Source organism: Perognathus longimembris, chromosome 1 (assembly GCF_023159225.1).
Source record: "Perognathus longimembris pacificus isolate PPM17 chromosome 1, ASM2315922v1, whole genome shotgun sequence".
NCBI classification, from domain to species: Eukaryota; Metazoa; Chordata; class Mammalia; order Rodentia; family Heteromyidae; genus Perognathus; species Perognathus longimembris.
This window is the reverse complement of record NC_063161.1, coordinates 144,726,720-144,746,930: the sequence shown is the minus strand read 5'-3', so window position 1 is coordinate 144,746,930 and position 20,211 is coordinate 144,726,720. Positions and strand designations below refer to the sequence as shown.

General features: G+C 48.3%; 1 protein-coding gene and 1 long non-coding RNA gene across 15 annotated transcripts in view; both read right to left on the bottom strand.

Annotated features, from left to right (window-relative positions):
- Znf618 (zinc finger protein 618) overlaps positions 1–20,211 on the bottom strand; it is a 151,782-nt gene that overhangs the window by 57,636 nt on the left and 73,935 nt on the right. For 7 of the 14 annotated variants that reach the window (XM_048339848.1, XM_048339878.1, XM_048339867.1 and 4 more), the window contains exon 1: positions 10,657–11,963. In XM_048339848.1, the coding sequence (XP_048195805.1) occupies positions 10,657–10,808 (152 nt within the window). In that variant the 5' untranslated portion in view covers positions 10,809–11,963. Of the gene's footprint in view, positions 1–10,656; positions 11,965–20,211 lie in introns of those variants that run through there. The other 7 variants (XM_048339858.1, XM_048339887.1, XM_048339898.1 and 4 more) reach the window with 3 other exon arrangements.
- LOC125346983 lies at positions 494–4,346 on the bottom strand. Its single transcript, XR_007210081.1, has 3 exons — positions 1,938–4,346; positions 1,171–1,219; positions 494–885 (listed from the first exon to the last, which is right to left on the bottom strand). It is a non-coding gene; the product is annotated as an uncharacterized LOC125346983 (long non-coding RNA).

The following is a 20,211-nucleotide window of genomic DNA, read 5'->3' as shown; positions in this document are numbered from 1 at the left end:
TTTTAAATGCATAATGTCTACAGAGTCCTACCAAAAAAACCCTGCTGTTAGTGGAAGTTCTGTCAAGTCAAAGTAACTATGACGATCTTCAGCACTGAGTTGACTCGCTTGAGCAACTGATTCCCTGGGGTAATCATCCTAGATCTCAGTCTTTAATCTTTGTTGTTGTTTAAAGCTAAGGTCTCATTATGTTACTCAGGCTGGTCTCAAACTCTTGGGCTCAACTGATCCTCCAGCCTCAGCCTCCTGAGTAGCTGGGGCAATAGACTTGCTGCTATCCCACCCAGTTTCTAAGACTCACAATGAATGGGTTAGAAGTTGTCGTCCAAAGCCCGAGCAATGGGCAGACTTTTACCCTGTCTCTGCTTTCCTCAGAGGTGCTGTTTACCTGCTACCTCCCCACCTGAAACAACCGAAGCCAAGGGTAGGGAAAGCTCTTTGCAATGTGCAAACAGCACTCTGCTTAACTCCTCCCAGAAGGAAACTTCATGAAAACGGTTCCCTCTTTAGAAGGAGAGTTGGCTAGCCAGCTGAGCTTGAAAACACTTCCACAAATGCATGGATGCAGGGCCGGTGAAGCCAACAGGTGCACATTCTGGCTTGACTATAGCGGGCGTGCACCAGGACCTAATTAAGTCCTCTGCCTCTCTACTCATCTGCCCACCCACCAACAAGTGCCGACTGCCTACTACTGCCACCCACTGGCGAGTGTCGGTACAACCTTCTGTGGCCACATGAAGCCTGATGAGGCTATTGGCTCCACTACATTACCAGAATTGCTCTTCTGAAGTCCCTGTGACCACAGTGCTGTCCAATGTAATGGTCCCTTCCCAGGCTCCAGCCAATGTATCCTCCATCCACAGTCTTTAAGAGAGCCCCCTCTACCTTCTTTTCCCAAATTTTTATTATCAAACTGATGTACAGAGAGGTTACAGTTTCATACGTTAGGCATTGGATACATTTCTTGTACTGTTTGTTACCTCGTCCCTCATACCCCCCTCTCTCCTCCCCCTTTCCCTTTCCCCCATGAGGTGTTCAGTTCACTTACACCAAACAGTTTTACAAGCATTGCTTTTGTAGTTGTTTGTCTTTTTTTACCCTATGTCTCTCAATTTTGGTATTCCCTTTCAATTTCCTAGTTCTAATACCAGTATACACGGTTTCCAATACCTTCCATCCTTTCTCACTTTAGCTTGTGCTTGCCCTGGGGTTCTACCTTCTGGCTTCTTCCGGTGGTTTGTTGAACCCAGCTGTGTGTTCCTAAGCCTCTCATGTGGACCTGTCCTGAGACTCAGTTCTAGAATGTCTTCAGCTCATACACAGTCACCTCCTTGGGGACCTTATGAGATACTTTGAAATATTAACTATACAACGAGGAATCTCAATGTACCCCAGACTTCAAACCAGCATTAATATCCAACTGCTCTCAGGAAGGGACACCCTCTATCAGGAAGCCTAAACAGCACCTTAAATTTAACAAGGTCCAAGCAGAGTGGCTGCTATATCCCTCAGATAGGAAAGCAGTTCTGCCTCCCAGCCCAGTGTTCTTCCCAGGATGTGTGATGGTCCGAGACAACACCATGAATAACTGCAGTCTTCCCCACTCCAGTTAACTGCAATCCCAGCCTCCAGCTCCTTCTCCCAGCCAGACTCTGGAACAATCCATGGCTCTTCCCCTCTTTCTCACTCCTGGTAATGAGCGTACTGACAAGTCCATCTGCAGAAGATGTCCAGAACCTGACAAATCCTCCCTCGCCACTCTTGCCACCTGTGGCTGGTGTAGGCGAGCCTTTTCTGCAAGGGTTTTTCTTTACAGATCAGAAAAGCAGGACTGGAAAAAAATGGAGACGCATTTTTGTGATCTCCAAACCTAGTGACGGGAGTGGGTTCTACCAGGTCCGCCTGATGTCAATGCCTGCATTTTAAATCATTGAGACAGTTCTTGTTCCTCTTCACCAAAGAAGAAATAATAGCAAAAAATACCTGTTGAACAAACAAACACATTCATGGCTAACATCAGGAGCCCCAAGATACAGAGACTGTATTACCCACAGGTAATACCCCGACAGGATTGGGTATTTGCTAGTCCCTTCAAATAGTCACACAGGGGTGGGACGGGTAGAGTTGAGAATGGAGGACCTCATCTCCCCCACAGACCAGAATGCTTGGGCTTTGTGCCTGCCATTAACCCCTCCTATCTCAAGTGTGCTCAAGTGGCTGCTTGTTGTGATAGTCTTTTTGCCTGTGGATGGAACTCATAATGCTACCTTTCTGGGTAGCATCTGTGCAGCTAGCCTAGAAAGGTAGAGAAAGAACCTGGAGTGGGACCACAGGCCAGGGCAGCAGTGAATGAGCCCAGAGTCAGTGCTTACACTCTGCTCAAGTTTGCAATCTTCACATCATCACTGTCCCTTAAAAACCTTCCATACTGTCTGTTCTTCCAATGCTGTCACATATCACTGATGTATTTTAATACACAGTCAAGTAGAAAAGATTAGACTAACATATTAAAACTATTAACCTATTAAACAACTCTTTAACAGTCTAGGAACTCAAAATAACGTACAATGCATAAATATATCATTAGTTTGAGATAATTCTGAGGTACTTAATTTTCCTCAATTCATAGTGTCAGTCAGCCACCATGCTGGATTATATTACAGTTCAGAGAGACAGCATTAAGATTTAAATATGAAGATTAAACGCCCTGATTAATTGAAGCATAAGAAAGGAAAAAGCAAGTCTTCAGCAACCCTGTCAGGTAACCCCATCAAGTTACTAACTCCAGCACTCAGCTGAGTGGGGCTGTCCGGTTGAATCAGGAACTATTTTTCAAGGGCACTGTGGACCTGGGAGGATGGTATGGGCCAGGCTTGTGGATGGAACTGGGAATAAGAGCATTGAAATAGACACAAGGCTTCATGTTGTGGTGTAATTCTGATCCATTAGCAACACGTCCTGTTCACTGAAAAGCCACTTACTTGTGTCCTCATTCATACACTGGGACACACGGAGCAGCGTCCCTTTGACAGACAGGTAAAGAGCAAAGGCCTCAAAAGGGCCTTGTCCTCTGTTCAGCATTCCCCACCCCCCCATGTGGGCCCCATGCAGACCCCAGGGGGTTGGTGGTTCCTTGTGGAAAATGTCCTCTTATGGGACATACAAGCAGAGAACAGCACACTCCTGACTACCAACCTCACTTCCTGCCATGGCTGGACTTATCAGCTATTACTTCTTGTTCCTTCCTGATGTGGGCTCCTTGGCTACTTCCTCCCAGGAATGACAGGGAGAAGAAACCCCTCAACAGGACCACTGCTTTTCCAACCCCTGCCCTGGTGACCAGGGGTTCATCCAAGGAGCTTTTTCCATCTGCCATTATACCTAGCTCTTCTCCTCCACCTATCTGTGGGTGATCACGAGGCGTACAATGCACAGCCAGCTCTAAGAGCAACACTCTGTGGGAACGCGTTCTGCAGAAAGAGCAGACAGGAATGATCTAGAAGGTAGGTGTGGGGTGTGAGGACCTTCTTCACCATCACACTCTGCATGGAACATGGCGGAAGCTCAGACCACTCCTTTCCTTCCCACTAGCATGTTGTGAAGTTGTGGAAGTTGGGGTGTGGCTTTCCAAGATCAAGAGCTTTGTCACGAAGGACTCAGGCAGTTGCAAATGCAGTCTTCCTAGCAATCGCTCAAGGTCATGCTCTGGGACAGGCAAGATTCTGCATGCTATCAACTGATTCTGTGCATCCAGGGACAACTTCCTATGTTCACAGAGAACAGCTAGGTCAGGGTGAGGGGAAGCACAGGCTTGTTCCCTAGAGAGCGCACTGGGTTCCCTCTGCTGGACCCCCACCCCTACCCAAGTGCACACCTGCAAAAGTGACTCATGCATTTTGATATACGTCCAGTTGTGGCTTGCATTTCTAAGGCTGTTTGTATGGAATAAACCTAAAGCTGTGTTTGAATGTTCCAGAAACTGCCCTAGTGACACAATCTAGGTTTAACAGTAACTGATTAAGCCAAGAATGAACTCTGCCCACCCGAGAAGTGACGGGCCCCTTTGGAATACAAGCATGGGGGCCCCAGAGTCCATCTGCACTGGGTGACCTTTGTGGACAAACTCAGCCTGGACTCTGGGCAGGGAGTGAATACTGATGGTGAGATGTTGAATGAGATTTCCAGGATGAGGAGCAGAAGCTGACATCCCCAGGGAAGGCCATCATTCCATTCCCAAACAAGTCGTGCATTGGTCCAGGACCACTTTTGTTGGTGGTGGTTGCAGGCCTGGGTGCTGTCCCTGCGCTCTTTTGCTCAAGGCTAGTACTCTTTGAGCCATAGCTCCTCTTCCAGTTTTCTGGTGGTTATTTGGAGATAAGGGTCTCATGGACTTTCCTGCCTGGGCTGGCTTTGAACTGTGATCCTCAGATCTCAGCCTTCTGAGTAACTAGGATTACAGGTGTGAGCCACCAGCACCCAGTAATGAACCACTTTTAGTATATGGCTGCAAAACAACATGTTGAATAAGAATTATGTTTTCAAGACTTATTATGAGGCCTTGCACTTGCTGTCTTATGGTCTCTCTCCTATCCTGCTCAGAAGAGACCCCTGGCAACTCCTTCAGCAAGTGGACCCAGCCTGCTGAGGAGGGCGGCATGGGCTCTGCTTTGTGCAGTTCTCTAGCATGCCATAACCCTCCCTCCCCCCGGGGTCCATGCACTCTGCAGAGTGGCTCCATATCCTGGCTTGGATAGATGTAGGAGCTGGCATCACGGATGAAGATTATAGAGGAGATGCTGGCGTTATGCTGTTCCGTTTTGGCAAAAAGGAGTTTGGAGTGCAAAGGGATGGGTTGAATTGCTCACCTCATCTGTGAACGGATTTTTGAAATCCAATAACTGAAGTTCAAGTCTTGGATGAGGCTGAAAGGGGTCCACAACGGGAGGTTGGGGTTCTATTGGAAAGAATTAAAATCTAGGCCAAGAATAGAAAAGGCAAAGGAAAACTTTTTCTTCAAAATAATAGGTTTTGCTCCATTTGTTTTTGGTGCTTTGCACCATGGTAAACTTAATAGCTTTAACGTGTTAAAAAAAAAAAGAAAATAGTTCATTTTGTTATGATAGAAGGAAAGGGGATCTCTATCAGAATTTATAGAAACTTGTTTCATTTCCATATGGTTATATGAAAAAATGCTTTGTGAAGACATGATGCAAAGGTTTTGTTTTTTTTTTTTAAATTGGACATAAAATTTTATTCAATAACTAGTATCTCTTAAAAAAAAAAAAGGCTATGAAGCCACACACATGTGGTAGAAGACCTGGGCTTAAAGGATAAGACTCGGCCAGATCCCAAGCCATTTTTACTATATGGATGACATCTGTTTTGCCTTCAGCCATCTCTGAAGAAGGGGCCATCCGTCACCAGCTGAGAGCACTGTGGGACAGAGCAAAGGAGCTGGGAACAAGTCACATGATTCCACAAACACCAGCAACATCCCCATCCCCTTTCTCCTAGGTCCCGGCTCATTGAGAAATTAATTGTGTGACACTACTGTCACTCATTCTGCCCTATGTCCTGGGATCCAGCTAGCACAGTGGTAATAAACATGGATGTTTCTTGATCATTGTGCTAAGGATACATATGAGAGAGAGAGAGTGAGTGAGTACAGGTGACCCTCAGCACTGTGAATGTGGTATTGATAACCATTTCTGTTCCACAGATGAGGAAGCTGAACACAGTGAGGTTTGTTAAAGTCACACAACCAGGCGGTGGACAGCAGCACCAGGAGAGGGACCCAGGCAGTCGGAGCTCTTTCACTCTTGGGATGCTCTGTGGCCCTCAGTATGGACAGAGGAACTGAGAGGAAGATGCCCAAGCAGGAGCACAAGAGGCAGGGGGAAGAGGGTTGTGGGGATCTGGCTGCTGCAGGCAGGGGGCGACCCCCAGGATGGAGCAGGAGGCTGCATGTCTCTGGATGTAGGCTTCACAGATCTGCAAACCAACAGCAGGCCCTCACCAACTCACCTCTAAGCCTGTTTCCTAAGACCCTGTCTGCCCTAAACACTCAGAGCCATTCTTTGTAAAATCTTGCCCCTTTGATTTCTTCTCCTCCTGGCACCCAGCATGCTCCACTTAAAACCAAATATCAAGCCATCTCTCTGCTCAAACATCTCCTGGGATCTATGCAGCCATGCTGACTTCCCTGCTGTTGCTTGCTCCAGTGCAACAGACATGCCCAACCCTCATGACCTTTGCACCTGTTGCTCTCTTTGCCTAGAGTACACGCCCTCAAAAGACCCTCGGCTTGGTCCCAGTCTTATTCACGAACCAGTGATGCTTTTCCCGAATGACCATGCATATCAAGAGGCAGTACCCCTCCGGGTCTGCCTATTTCCCTGTCGGCTCTTTCGTCCACAGCACTTGTAGGATCTGACAAGCACACATCTTATGCACTTAGCCCATTGGTTCCAATCACACCTGAACTCCAGCTCTTCTAGGAAAGTGATTTCAGTCTGGTTTGTTCATTGCTATCTCCTCAGTATCTGAGGCAGGCCCAGTTATTAATAGACACTCAGTTAATACCTTGGAGATGAATGAGTGGGCCTTGATTTTGCCATCCTCACCCCTATTCTCCTGTCTACAGGACGCTGCTCCCTTGTTAGGCATCTGATAACCATCTCCTGATCTCCAGGGTAGAGATCACATTACTCTGAGTCTTCCACTCTGCAAACCTTCACATGGTCAAAAAAAAAAAAAAAAAGTGCAATTCTTCACTATGGCAAGCCAGTGATTGAGTTTACTTCATGTCCCAAATTGCATCTCTCTCCTTCGGATATTTCATAGGGAAAGCTCATTGCCCCTTGGAATATGAGAGGTTTGGCTGCCAATGGTCTACATCATTTGTAACCCACACACCAGGTCAGCATTAACCTCGAGCGCCGGATCACTGGTCTTATAAAATCGACCCAGGTTGGGTTACAGGGAAGTAAAGCAAACCATATTTTGTTGTTTCTTAAGATCAAGAACACCACCTCTCCTTGTCCCCCTCAATTTAACACTAATTCCGGAGCAGCCTATGCTGTTGGTTTTGGGGTTTAGCCAGAGGCCCTCTGGAGAAATAACAAAATCGTATGTTCCAGGCCAAAAGGAAAGAGTGAGGATGAAAGAGAGCCTGGTGCAGTAACAGCATACTGTGCCATGGTTGCGAGGGCAGGGGTCCTTCAAGGTCAGCTCTGCCCCTCCTCCTCTAGCTTCATTCGTACTCTGTGGGACCTTAAGGCCTTCATTTCTCCACAGGAAACAGATAGGAACTGAGCACTGATGTTCTACATACAGTCACCAGGTAGAAACGGACTCTGTCAAGGTTCCAGTCCCCAGTAGCATCAGCGAGGGCCACAGCTGATGTTCTCTTGAGGCTCTAACGTGTGATCTTTCACAGGATGCTATTGGTTCTAATCACAGACTCAAGATGAACTCAGTTGGGAGCTCCTCCAGGCGCTCTACTTTCCTTGACAGGCCCATACTCTGCCAGGCATCTGGATTCATATTCACTTGAGTATTTCACCTGAGAGAGAGGAAGGCATGGCAGGAGAAAGACTTGGGTGGGCAGCCTGCTCTCTCTTGCTTCCTTCCAACCAGGCAGCTTTAGGCTTATCAGCTTCTCACCTCTGCTTCCTCATCTGTGAGGCAGGACTAAGATGAGCACCTCCCTCCCAAGGCTGTTAGGAAGACTACACACAACTAACAAAATAAATCTGTACTCACTGGACACTGTTCTGAAAATGAACTCTACAACTTATGGGTGATGGGAAGGGAAAACTGGGAGAGAGCGATGGAAGAGGCAACACCATCCAAAAAGAAATGAAATTTTTACCTGACTTATATAACTGCAACCCCTCTGTAGATCACCTTTGTAATAACAAATGAATCTGTGTAAATCACTCAGTTCAGAACGTGACATACTAAGTATGACATACTGATACACTAAGTACATCAGAGTCATTAATAATAGGAAATCCATCCTTATACCTCACGTCACACACATCCCAAAGGGGCGGGCTGGCCCTTCCGGGTATATTATGAGTCTCCATTACTGAGTGTATGTGGTGGAGAGCCCAGGTTAGTCAGAGAGAAAAGCAATGGCACACATGTCACTTTCTCCTTCCCAAGCAAGCAGGCATCAATAATCAATTGCCATATCCTTCTCCCTCCCCCATTCCTGACCGCAGCCTTGGATGGTAGTGATCAATTCACAGCCTCAGGTGGCCACTGGCCCTGTGGGAAACCCATTTGCATCATTTGGCTACAAGGACCAGAAAGAGTGCTGGGTGGTAGAGGTTAACGCATCAGAGTAAAGACCAGGACCTCAGCCGAGCTAAGGTGATGGGGGTGGGTGGGTGGAATTTTGTTTCTTGGCTGTGGATTCAGAAGGCATTCTCCTGTCTGATGATGGATAAATTAGTACTGAATCTCTCTGAGGCCATAGCACTGGCTCTATTACAGCAAGCTCATGATAAACGCTGAGGAGGGCTGACCAGGCCCTCCCAGGAGCATAGCCTCTCTGAGTAGAGAGGTCATCAGCCCTGGCAAGTGGCCTAATGTAGCCTCTCACTCTTCTGATGACCCTGCACAGGGTCTTTCCTCCTGAAGGCCTCAAGCTCCCAACACACTCGGTGAACATACACAGGGAGAGGAGGCCCAGACTACCCACTGGGCCTCTCTCAGCTCTGACATTCTCATCTAATAGGCATTTCCAAGGACCACCAACCAGTCTAAGGAGGCCACTGCCCTGCAAGCGACAGCACCACAGGCATCTACTATGGGGCAGAGGGGGAGGGGGACAACGGTGGAACAGGAAACAGCACACTGGGCAGCTGCTAACTATGAACATCACTACCATAGAACAAAGGCCTCAGCTGGCTGCCTCCTCCTGATCTGGACTCTCTCTCTCTCCATTCCAGCCCCCTACTCCCTGCCCCTACTCTTCCCTCCTCTCCCTCAGTCTATCAGTGTTCTTGAGCTCCCATGAGGCCCAGGACATAGCAGTGCACAAGACAAACACGGCTCTTGCCCTATCACACTGGTGCTCTAAGAGACAGCAAACAAGGTCCATGAGTCCCTGGAATAACTAAGGAACATAGGCAGGTGGCAGGCGGCAGGCCACAGGTTGGGATGTGGGAAAACAAAAAAAGGACAGTCTAGGCAAAGCCTGTCAGGTAGGTAGCTGTTTAGGCTGGAGTCAGCAGACCATGGCCATTTATGTACATATTTGTTGTCACCCATAGTTTTCCTGTCATTGGCAAAGTGAAAAAACTGTCATTGAGACCAACATAAAATACTTGCCAAGCCCTACGAGGAGGTCATACAGATCACAAGGGCTTCCTTCCTGGGCATACAGCCTGCAATCCACCCTACAAAAAGCTTTTGGTGAATTTCTCCAACACAACGCCAGAGAAATTCTACTTGCCAAGGGTTCCCAAAGGGCACTTCAAGGAACATTTACAGAATGGGGTAAACCTCAATACAAGGATCCCGTGGCTGGTTAAACTTGAGAAGCAAGACAGTGCTGTCTCTTCTGTACCCTGAACATGCACATTAGCACATTAAAGGCACTGAAAACTCACACAGCAGCAAAGAAACAGGTTTGACGTTGGTTCATCCATTGTCCTCTACACTTATTTGGTCACTACTGTCATAGTCCCCAGAAATCTATGAACATCTTAAAGAACTGGTGTTTGGAGTAAGGGCACAAACTTAGTACTGTATCATTGACATAGGCTGATTCTGAGTCCAGCAACTGAATCAGAGAATGTTCCAGATCTCATGTATGTACCTCTCATCCTTTGCCTTCTTCCTGCCTCCAAGCCCCAAACAGAAGTCACATGATTGCTTCAGCTCTGTCCTACCCAAGGGGACAGCAGCAGAACGAATGCTAAGGTTACCATGTGCCTACTTGTGTCACCCATGGGGACGCCCACAGCTCGGGCCTAACTGGTGACTTCTTCCATTCTTTGGGAGTCATGCCAGCCCAGCAGGTAACTGGGTCCACTCCCTTCCACCTCCAAAAGGGGTCTGACTCATGGGAGTGTCTCCTGCCTTGCTTTGTTATGGCTGGTTCAGACAGAGCAGCTCAGGATGCTAGCATGTGGGTTAAGGAATTCCTTAACCCTGTTCCTTAACCCTGCTGGGGGGCCAATGGCTCACACCTGTAATCCTCAGGAGGCTGAGTTCTAAGGGTTGCAGCCTGAAGCCAACCTGGATGGGGAAAGTCTGTGAGTTATATTCAATTAACCACCAAAGGGCCAGAAATGGAGCTGTGGCTCAAGGAGTAGAGTGCCAGCCTTGAGTGGAAAAGATCTGAGTTCAAGCACTAGTTCTAGCACGGAGGAGGAGGAGGAAGGACAATTGCACACCCATGGCAGCCTTGTGCTTCATCCCCAAGCTCACCCCAACTTGAGGGACCACAGGCCAGCTTGGAAATGAGTCATCCTTAGATGCCAGGTTCCCAGAGAGGGCACCTGAAAAGCGCCACCATGCCCTCATATCCTCCAGGGACATATGGCCCCTTTGCAGCCAAGAGCTGGCCCAGCCAGTGGTCCTTTGGGGTGATGGCTGTTTGGCAGACCAGGGCCTGCAGGGGGCCAGGGGGGCGCATACCTGTTTGCAGTGCTTTTCCTTCCAGCTGCACTGGCTCCGTCAGCCTGCAAAAGAAACCCAAACACCTCCATCAGCCGGAGCCCAAGACACATTCCGCCCACCTCCACCCTGGGAGGCAAGAGGGCATGCACGAGGCCACCACCCCATCCCATTTGCTTGGCCCTTTAAATCCAACCAGGCACCCACTGCCAAGGTAAACCCAGCAACCACACACCCCAGGGGGGTGGTGAAAAAGTAAGTAACTAGTTAAATCTGAGACTGAATTGAACCCCTTTTATTTTCAGCTGGGATTTCCAATAAAACAGTAGCTGCAGATTTATTCCTACCAACCGGAGGGGGAAAATCCTATTATTTTTAAATGTTCTGTCCACCCCCCACCCAAACCCTGTGAGCTGCAGAAGGAAGAGAGGGCCAGTTCTTAATCTCTTTTATTTCAGGTGGGGAGGGAGGGGGAGATAAGGCTGACCAAATGAAATTTTCAGAAATCATAAAATTCTGTTTCAGGTGGAGAGCCGAAGGCCCTGGTTGCAGCTTGGACGCAGGAGGACAAATGACAAATACCTAAGGTTGTGACATTCCAACAGGGCTCAGGACGGGGTGGGGGGGGGGTGGATGCAAAGGCTAGAGGAGGTTGCTGACCAGGGAACAACGCCAAGACCCTCCACTGCGGCTGAGACCACCGGTCCCCCAGCCGGTTCACACACAGCCGGCGCGGCCACTGGGAGCACAGAGCAACATGGGTCTAAAAAACACTGGCACCTGGGTTTACAAATTCAGAATTTTCCCAAGTTTCCAAAGGCCACCCGGTGCGTGTCTCCTATTTAGAAACATCGCTGCAGGATCTATGGAACACTCAAGTCCTCGGGCACACACGTGGGCCGTCCCGTGTGGACTGAATGCTAGACGTGTCATCCAGAGGCCTTGCCTCCTTTCGGAACAAGTTCTGCTTTTGTTTTTAAGCTTTTCTGTTTTCCAGGTTTCAGGTGAAGGACTGAGGATCAGAAGTCCACACAGCAGTCCACACTACTTTTTGGTGGATGTCTACCAGAAACTGCAAACTGGCAAAACCAGAAGGCAGATCAGTAATATAGGAAAATAAAGAGTTTATCCCTCCAAGGTCAGATTTCCAGCTTTTCTTCAAACAAACAAAAACAAAAAAACAAAAAAAAAACCCTAGAACATCCAATGCTGTCCACAGTGGTGGGCGGCAAGGGCTGCCACACCTGTTTCTCCACAGTTCCCATTACTCCCGTGTCTCATCTCCACCCACGAGTGTCCACACTCAAACAAGTTCCCACCAGGATCTGGACTAAGGACTCGCCTTTCCCACAGGTCTCCACCCATATAGTTTACAGGGAAAACCAGAGGCTCAAAGATTGGAGTTGTTTATCCCAAGTCCCACAGCTACAGGCCCAGATCTGAGTTTTGCCAAAGGCCACCTTCTTCAGGTATGGAATACTTAAACCCTCAAGAGAGTCAAATGAGATGGCTGGGGGATGGATAGAGAGAGGATATATGGAGGATAGAGGGAGGATGGAGGATGGATGGAGAATGGAGTGTGGAGAGAGGATAGATGGATGGAGGAGGGCGGAGGGTGGATGGATGATGGATGGGGGGTGCTGGCAGGCGAATGGAGGGTGAGGGTGGAGGGTGGATAATGGGTGAATGGAGGATGAAGGGAGGGTTGATGGAGGATGGATGAAGTGTGGATAAGGAATGGATGGAGGGTGGAGAGAGGGTGGATGGAGGAGAGAAGGAGGATAGAGGGAGGGTGGATACAGGATGGAAGGAGGGTGGAAGGAGGGTGGGTGGGGAATTGGAAGAGGAGAGTAGATTGATGGAGGGTAGATGGAGGATGGAAGGAGGATGGAAGGAGAATGGATGGAGAATGGATGCAGGATGGAAGGATGAAAGTAAGGTGGATGAAAGATGGAAGTAGGGTGGGTGGAGGGTGGATGGAGGATGGATGGAGGAGGAATAGAGGGCGATGGAGGATGTATAGACAATGGATAGGGAATGGAAGATGGAAGGAGGGTGGATGGATGGAGGATGGAAGATGGAGGACAGATGCAGGGTAGACAGAGCATGGATGGAGGGAGAATGGAGGGTGGATAAAAGATGGATGGGTAATGGAGTAGTGGGAGACATCCCATACAGCAAGTGCCAACAACAGAACATCTGACACTCGTGGCTTTTAGGACTGGCATGCATACGACTTAGAGAGGACAAACAAGATGACAAGTGAAAAACTACTCAGTGTGGGTGCAATGTTAACAACTGTCGACACCAACGACAGTCTCAGACACAGTTATGGGGTCCACTGCTTCTTGGGTCCAGGAAACTGAGGTACAGAAACACCGAAGGGCATAGGTAGCAGATGAACAAGACAGAGTCCCCTCGGAACACCCAGAATCCCATGCTGCAAGCAGGCATCTCCCAAGAGTCCACCAGAACACCACAGCCTCCAGCTTCCCCTGTGGGTGGCCCCAGATGGACAGTGGCCCTGAAAGGAGCAGACTGAGTGGTGACCATCAGGTAATGGGATTCGCTGCACGTGTCATCTCCTGTCACGTGTCATCTTCCATTGAGGGGCAATAGACTATTCAAGCATGTTGTCATCTTCCATCGAGGGGCAATAGACTACCCAAGCATGTGTTCTTCCCTTGGCTGTGTGTGTGTGTGGAGGGGGGTCTTACTCAGAACCTCAGGTAGGTTCCTTCCCTAACCAGAGGCGCTCTGCAGGTAAAACAGGGTGGGCATGGGGCTAAAGCAGGTCTCCCCTCCTTTCCATTGCTTGCCTACCCATGTTGAGCCTACTCACCCTTAAGCAGACCCCTCTATGGCCAGTAAGGGGTCCATGGGAGACTCTCTTCACTCTCATATGGCTGAGGGAATCAAAGCCCTCCAGCCCCTTCACCACATCTGCCCACCCCCCAACCCCCCATCAGTCCCAGCCCCTTCCATCTCTTAGTCACCAGTTTCCCCATAAGACCTGGGCAAGGCTATTTTTGGTTTCATTCCACCCTCTTTGCTTCCCTCCCCAAATGAATGTTAAGTTGTTCTTTTTTTCCATTCTCTTATTAAGGGTTTTCTTGGAAAGAAAATATTATTCCAAACCCAGAAATTTTATTTCTAAATTTGTGCAAATGTAAGTTGTAAGACATTAGCTGCATTTCACATTTTGTGCAAATGGCAGAAACAGGCAATTCGCGTGCTCCGGGATGGGGGCTGGCCAACGATTTCGATAAAATAAACCCTTTTTTAATTTAAATGCTAATGCACTGAATTAAAATTTAATAACTGAGGAAATTGAAAAGCCGAGCAGGAATATTGGAAATAAATCCAAGCAGAAACAGCTGAAATTAAAAATTCTAGAGAGTGGGAGGACAGGAGCTAAGCTGTCTTATATGATTACATTTTTTTTTTTTCAGAATGAAGCAAAAAAAAAAAAATCCTATCTCTCGCTGGCTCTAGGGCAGTAAATCCACAGTGCTGTGATTTATTGCTCAATTTTCCTGAGGGAAAAAGGCTTTCTTTCATGCTGAAATATTTCATAAATTTCAAGCCAGCATAAATTCTTAATTTAAAAGTTATGGAGGTCACATGTAGTGCATTGGTTCAGTTCCAAAATCTTAAAGGAATAGCAACAACCAAAAAAAAAAAAAAAAAAAAAAAAAGAGGGAGGGACAGAATCTGCTTTATTATTTTTTTTCCTTTTCCTCATTTTGGTTTTAATTCACAAGCTGAAATTTTCTTATGAAAAAAAAATTCCTCCAGGATGGAGGAATCCTCAAGCATGCGGGGAACTGATGTGTGTTTGGAAATCTGCTGCCATAGATAACGAGATAAAGATTTAATTCAATTATAAAAAGCCTTTTTTTTCTTCTTCTTCTTCTTTTTTTTTTTTTTTCTTAAAGCCACTTGAGGAATTTCTGGAAAAAATTTCCTCCCTCCATTGCCCTGGAAGGGGTGAGGGTGGGGGAGGGGGCCATGTAATTGCGTCTCTTAGATCTCCAATCTTTTGTGCACACTGATATATTCATTTGTTATACAGCTGTTCAGCGGCGGAAAGAATGCTGGGGCGCCCATAATTCTAAGCAAATCAATCAAAAATTAATGATTTGTCATGCTTGTACAATGGAGGAAAAAAAACAGTTCCTTGGGTCCTAGCTCTGCCTGATCTCCAAGAATGAAATGCTTTTCTGTGATGGAGAGCCCAGGGCTCTAGCTCGGGGAGGCTGAGAGGTCCTGTCCTCCCCAACCTGGGAGCCTTGTGAGTCTCCCCACTGGCTACCAGTTCTCAGGGTGGAGGGGCCACCATCTTGGAGTGGGTAGGTCCAAGATGGCGCCAGGACAATTCCTGCTCAGTGCATTTCCCTGGTGGTGGTATAATTAGGATCTTGCCTTTGCCCTCCCCCACTGCAACTTGAAAATCACTTCCTCCTGGGAGAACTGAATGGCTTCCCCTCCCCCACTAGATTTAATTTGTCCTGTTCATTGTTCTCCCAACTCTGCTAGCATACTGCCATCAGCACTTTCCACCAACTCCATAGCACTGAGGACCTGATTCCTGGACTATGTCAAATCTGTTAATTGGGATTATTTCTCGGGAAATATTGAAAACAAGAGTACCTTAGATGGATTGCACTGGTAATTCTACTTGGATGAAATAGATCAATTGATGTGCGTGTGTGTGCAAGCATATGCATGTGCCCACATGCACCAATATGGGGGTCTTACACTCAGGACCTGCACAATCTCCCATGGCTTTTTCCGCTCAAGGCTGGTACTCAACCACTTGAGCCAAACCTTCACTACCAGCTTTTTGCTGACTAACTGGAGAAAAGTCTCACTGATTTTTCTGCCTGGGCTGGCTTCAAATGGCAATCCTCATATCTCAGCCTCCTGAGTAGCTAGGATTACAGGTGTGAGCCACCAGTACCCAACAGATCAACTGCTCTCTCATAACCAATTATTCCTTCAGTCAGCAGGTATTTCTTGGAAACCTACTATGTGTCAAGCACTGTGCTCTAAAGGAACAGTATTGTGTCTACTGGAGAACAATTCCAAAGCACCAGTGTCAGTTTGAATGCCCAAGGCTTCTCCCAGGTGAGGGTGTGCATTTCCCTTTGCCATAGAAATCTTGTTGTTGACCAATTGTACCAATTCACACAAAGGTTATATTTATGAGTACCAATGCACATTATGCCAAAATGTCTGCTTCATATACCTGCCTTATATGAAAGTTCAAAAATCAGCATCCTCTCTTAAATTCTGCCAACTGGTAGACCTAACCCTGCAGAAGGCTGAGCAGCCTCAGTAATTACCAGGACAAAGTGCCCCCACCTGGAGGTCTATGGGAGGCCACGAAGCAGCTGCCAGAGTAGCTGCCAGAGCACCAGGACCTGGCCAGGGGATGATTCTATGTCCCCTAATATTTAGGGAGGACATTGGTTCTGAAATAACTCAAGTCACACTGATTACATATCTCTCCAATGACCAGCACATGCCCCAAATTAGACATGTATTTTTCTGTCTTCCCCAGTGAAGTATAAGACTCAAATAAGAAGTCACCTGCTGTTAGCTCATACCGGTAATCCTACCTACTCAAGAGGCTTAGATCTGAGGATTGTCATTCAAAGCCAGCCCTGGCAAGAAAGTCTGTGAGATCCTTGTCTTCAATTAACCGCCAAACATCCCAAAGTGGAGCTATGGTTCAAGTGGTAGAGCACCAGCCTTGAGTGAAAAGCTAAGGAAGAAGGCCCAGGCTCCAGTATTGGCACACATACAAACAAACAAGAAATCCAAACCAGAAGTCATGTGCTCACTGAAGAAGCATGCATAGAGCTTAGTCTGCAAGCCAGAGGTTGGTCCACAGTGGGAACACACGCCTGCCCTCAGAGCAATTACATGTAAGTGGAGGGAGCCAAGATCGCTAGGTATAATACGGGAAACACATAACAAGCTTTAATCTGTCCTATGGGGGGACAGAGAAGGTTAGGAGTGTCCGAAATGCCAGGGACAAGGGGGAGCTATGGGTCAGTGTAGGCACTGGTAGGTGAGGGACCAGCTAGGTAACGTCTGGGAAGAATAAATGGCCACCGCCGACCTCAGGGCTGGAGCCTGCCCAGTGTATCCAAGGACGGATCTAATATGGTGCTTTATTCAATTACCTGAATAACTCGTGTGTGTGTGTGTGTGTGTGTGTGTGTGTGTGTGTGTGTGTGTCCTCTGCGGACTAGGCACCACAGTAGTGATAACTTAATGGTTTGATCTATTCATCTGTAATGGTCAACTGAGACTGGTGCTCTTCAGAAGGAACTAGGTTGCAAGGAGACTAGAGGATCAAGAGGGTTTCCTGATGGAAGCTGCTTTGTACCAAGGTGCCCCAGCACTGTCCTCACACTCAATGGAAGGAAATGGAGCTGACAGGATGGATGAAGGAAGACATTCTCCAGGTACAGGGCAGCAAGAGGGCAGTATTTTGCCGAAGTGGAGAGGGCCTGGGTCCCTGAGCTGTGCCAGGCTTTGGTGGTTGCCAAAGGTCTTCACCTCTGGACGGGCGGACCAGAGCAGTCAGTGGCCTGACACCAGGAGTTCCTGGCTAGACTCCTAGGTTAGACCCCAGGCTTCTACTTAGACTTCACAGAAAGGAAGTACGGTTTGTTTCCATAAGATTGTGGTCATGAGACTGTCCCTAAACAAGGCCAGGCAGCTCCTCTGAGGGAGGGCCCAGAGATATCATCATCCATCAGCCATGTTTCCAACAACCAGGGGAATCTAGAGGAAATGAGTTTCTTCTTTTCTTTTCTTCCTCACTTCCTTTCCTTTTCTCTTTATTCATTTTTCTTGTTCCCTGACTGTGATGCTCATCCCCCACTTCCCAAACCCTGGAATTTCTTAAGTCAAGTGTCAAGAAATAATTCACATTTCCTTGGGATGGAGCCGGCATGGACCTGTTTCCTGAGACTCCAGGTATAGGTAGGCTCTTTTGCTCTCTATTGAAAAGAATACAATTTTGATGATCTATCCTCTAATCGTGTCATCACTGCCAATAAGCAGCAGCCATGGTTGGTAATTAGGCAGCACCTGTAATCAGGCAGGGAGTCCAAAGCGTCTGGGGCAGTCTCAGGAGCCTCACACCCCCAAAGCACTCAATGGCTGTAATCTGGAGACAGGGAGCCCGTTGCTTAGGCCCCTGGCTATCTCCATCTCCCAGCCAGGAGATGAGGATGGCCCAGAAAGCAAGGGAGCAGAGAGAGCTCCAGGACTGACTTCTAGGAGCAGCAGGATTCTCTGAGAGGAAATGAAGAAAACACTCAGCATGAAGCTGGCACGAGGTTGGTTACTGTAGGGTTTCCCCCCATTATCAAGTCCCTACAAGTTGACAACCACATGCAAAGTGCCGTCAACCCCTTGGAGCGTAGACCTGGGTTCCTAGGATGGAGAGGAGAAATCACAGAATTCATCTCCAAACTGGGAGCTTCCATCAGGAGCTCTCAGGAGAAGGGAGAATCATCTCCTCGCACTGCGACATTGGACCTGGGCCCCGGCAAGCAGTGTGCAGGCCTGAGCCTCACTTCGTGTCCACACACATCTCCAGAGAGGGCACCCTGGTGGCTCATGGCTCATCCTGCTTCCCTTCCAGGCCCGGGTACAGAGGTTCTGCACGCTGCTTTCAAGCATGAGGATTTCCCCAGGTCGGGGCCAGGTAGCTGCTGCCATGGGTTCTAAACTTTTCATCTTGAAATAATTCTACATTTACAAAAGGGTTTTAAAGACAGCATAGGAGTCCCTATGCTTTCTGCAACATGAAGGGACTTTGGGAAGGGAGGGACAAAGTCAGAATTCTGCCTTTACAGGGGCTGCTAGCAGAAGTAGAGTCAGAGGTCCTGCATGGGGTGGGGGGTGCAATGCAGCCGAAGCCCACGCAGGGCCAGTGGGGGTCCGAGCTAAGGTGAGCTGAGGCTGCCTCTCTCCCAGGCCTAGCACCCAAGGAGCTCTCAGGCTCCACGCGGTCATGAGGAAGGAGGCCAGCGGCCTAGGCCGGAAGGGTCATCCCTGGGCACCCTCTGAGCACAATGTTTATCACTTACCAGCCATGACTTCGGATCGCCCCGGCCCCTTCCTCTGTAAAATGGGGGTGAGGGGACTCTGCCTAACTCCGGGGCATGCTGTAGGGGTGATGTGAGCTAATCAGTCATGCACTTGGAATAGGGCCTTCCCGTCTCCATGGCTTCAGCCGGGCCCATTCACAGAGCAGGAAGAGCCCCAGCAGGGACCAGACTGGCAGTCCAGGAGCGGTCAAGGTCCAGTGAGCACTTGACATGTGCCAGTCTACTCACTTATGTCCTCAACTACAGTACACGGTGGGACGTGCCCAGCCTGGATGTCCAGGTGAAGCCACAGAGGTGGGCTGGGTCCAGGACCCTCTGGTAGAAACTCAGCCAGGAAGGAAGGACTCTCCACCCCCCCCCCCCCCGCCAGGTGCTCTGGCTCTCAGCTCATCCTCTCCAGCTCTCCATCACCCTGCGCTGCAGCTGGCAGGTGACCTTGGCAAGTGACTTTTCCCCTGTGTGGGAGAGGACATGCTCCTCTGGGTGCAGAAAGGTCACTGTTTGTTTTCTTTAAAAAAAAAAGAAGAAGAAGAAAAGAAAAAGGAAGTGGCGCTGTGGCTCAGGTGGTAGAGTGCTAGCCTTGAGCTGAAGAGCTCAGGGACAGTGCTCAAGTCCAGAGTTCAAGCCCCACAACCAAAAAAATAAAGAAAAGAAAAAAGAAAAGCATCCCTGTTCTTCACAGTCACACAGCTAATCTCTCCATTTACAAAAGAGCAAGTCACATGACTGGATTCCACAAAAATTCTCTCTCCAGGTTTATGATTTTACAGTAAACTCCAGGGAAAACCGCCTGGAGCGAGTTAAAACCAGATCAGCCATAAACCATGTCCTGGTACACAGTCTCACCAAGCCAAGACTCAGATTACTCATTAAATATGTGATAAATATTCACTTCAGATCAGCAGGAAGTAGGGGTGGTGATAAAATAATTTTTTTTTTAAAAAAGAGAAAATCTTTTTTGCTTCCTGGGCAATGAAATCTATTACAAATGCACAAAGGGCGGCAAACTCCAAATCAAATGATCCCAAGAATTGGGACTAGATATGGAAGTCACCCCCTTAAGTTAGTTCAAGTAGGAGAGAGGTACCCCCCAATCCTCTAAAGGAACCCATGGCTTAAGCTCCCGCGACACAGGCAGCCTCACCACGAAGGGAGCAAGGGCTACCGCATCAGAAGAACTCTCCTGTCACTTGTGCTTCCTAGCCCTCAAGTTTGCCAATCTGCCCAATGAAGCTGCTGGACTGACAGCCTCTCAGCCAACTCCTGACAGGAGTTGGAGGTGGGCAGACCTGGGTTCAAATCCTGCCTAGACCACTAGGCAAGTCTAATCAATCACCCACATCCTCTCACAGCCCCCATTCCCTCACCACAAGGCTGCTGAAAGGCAGACCTGGTGATTTCAGTTTTAACATGCTCAGCCCATGCCACCAGTACTGCA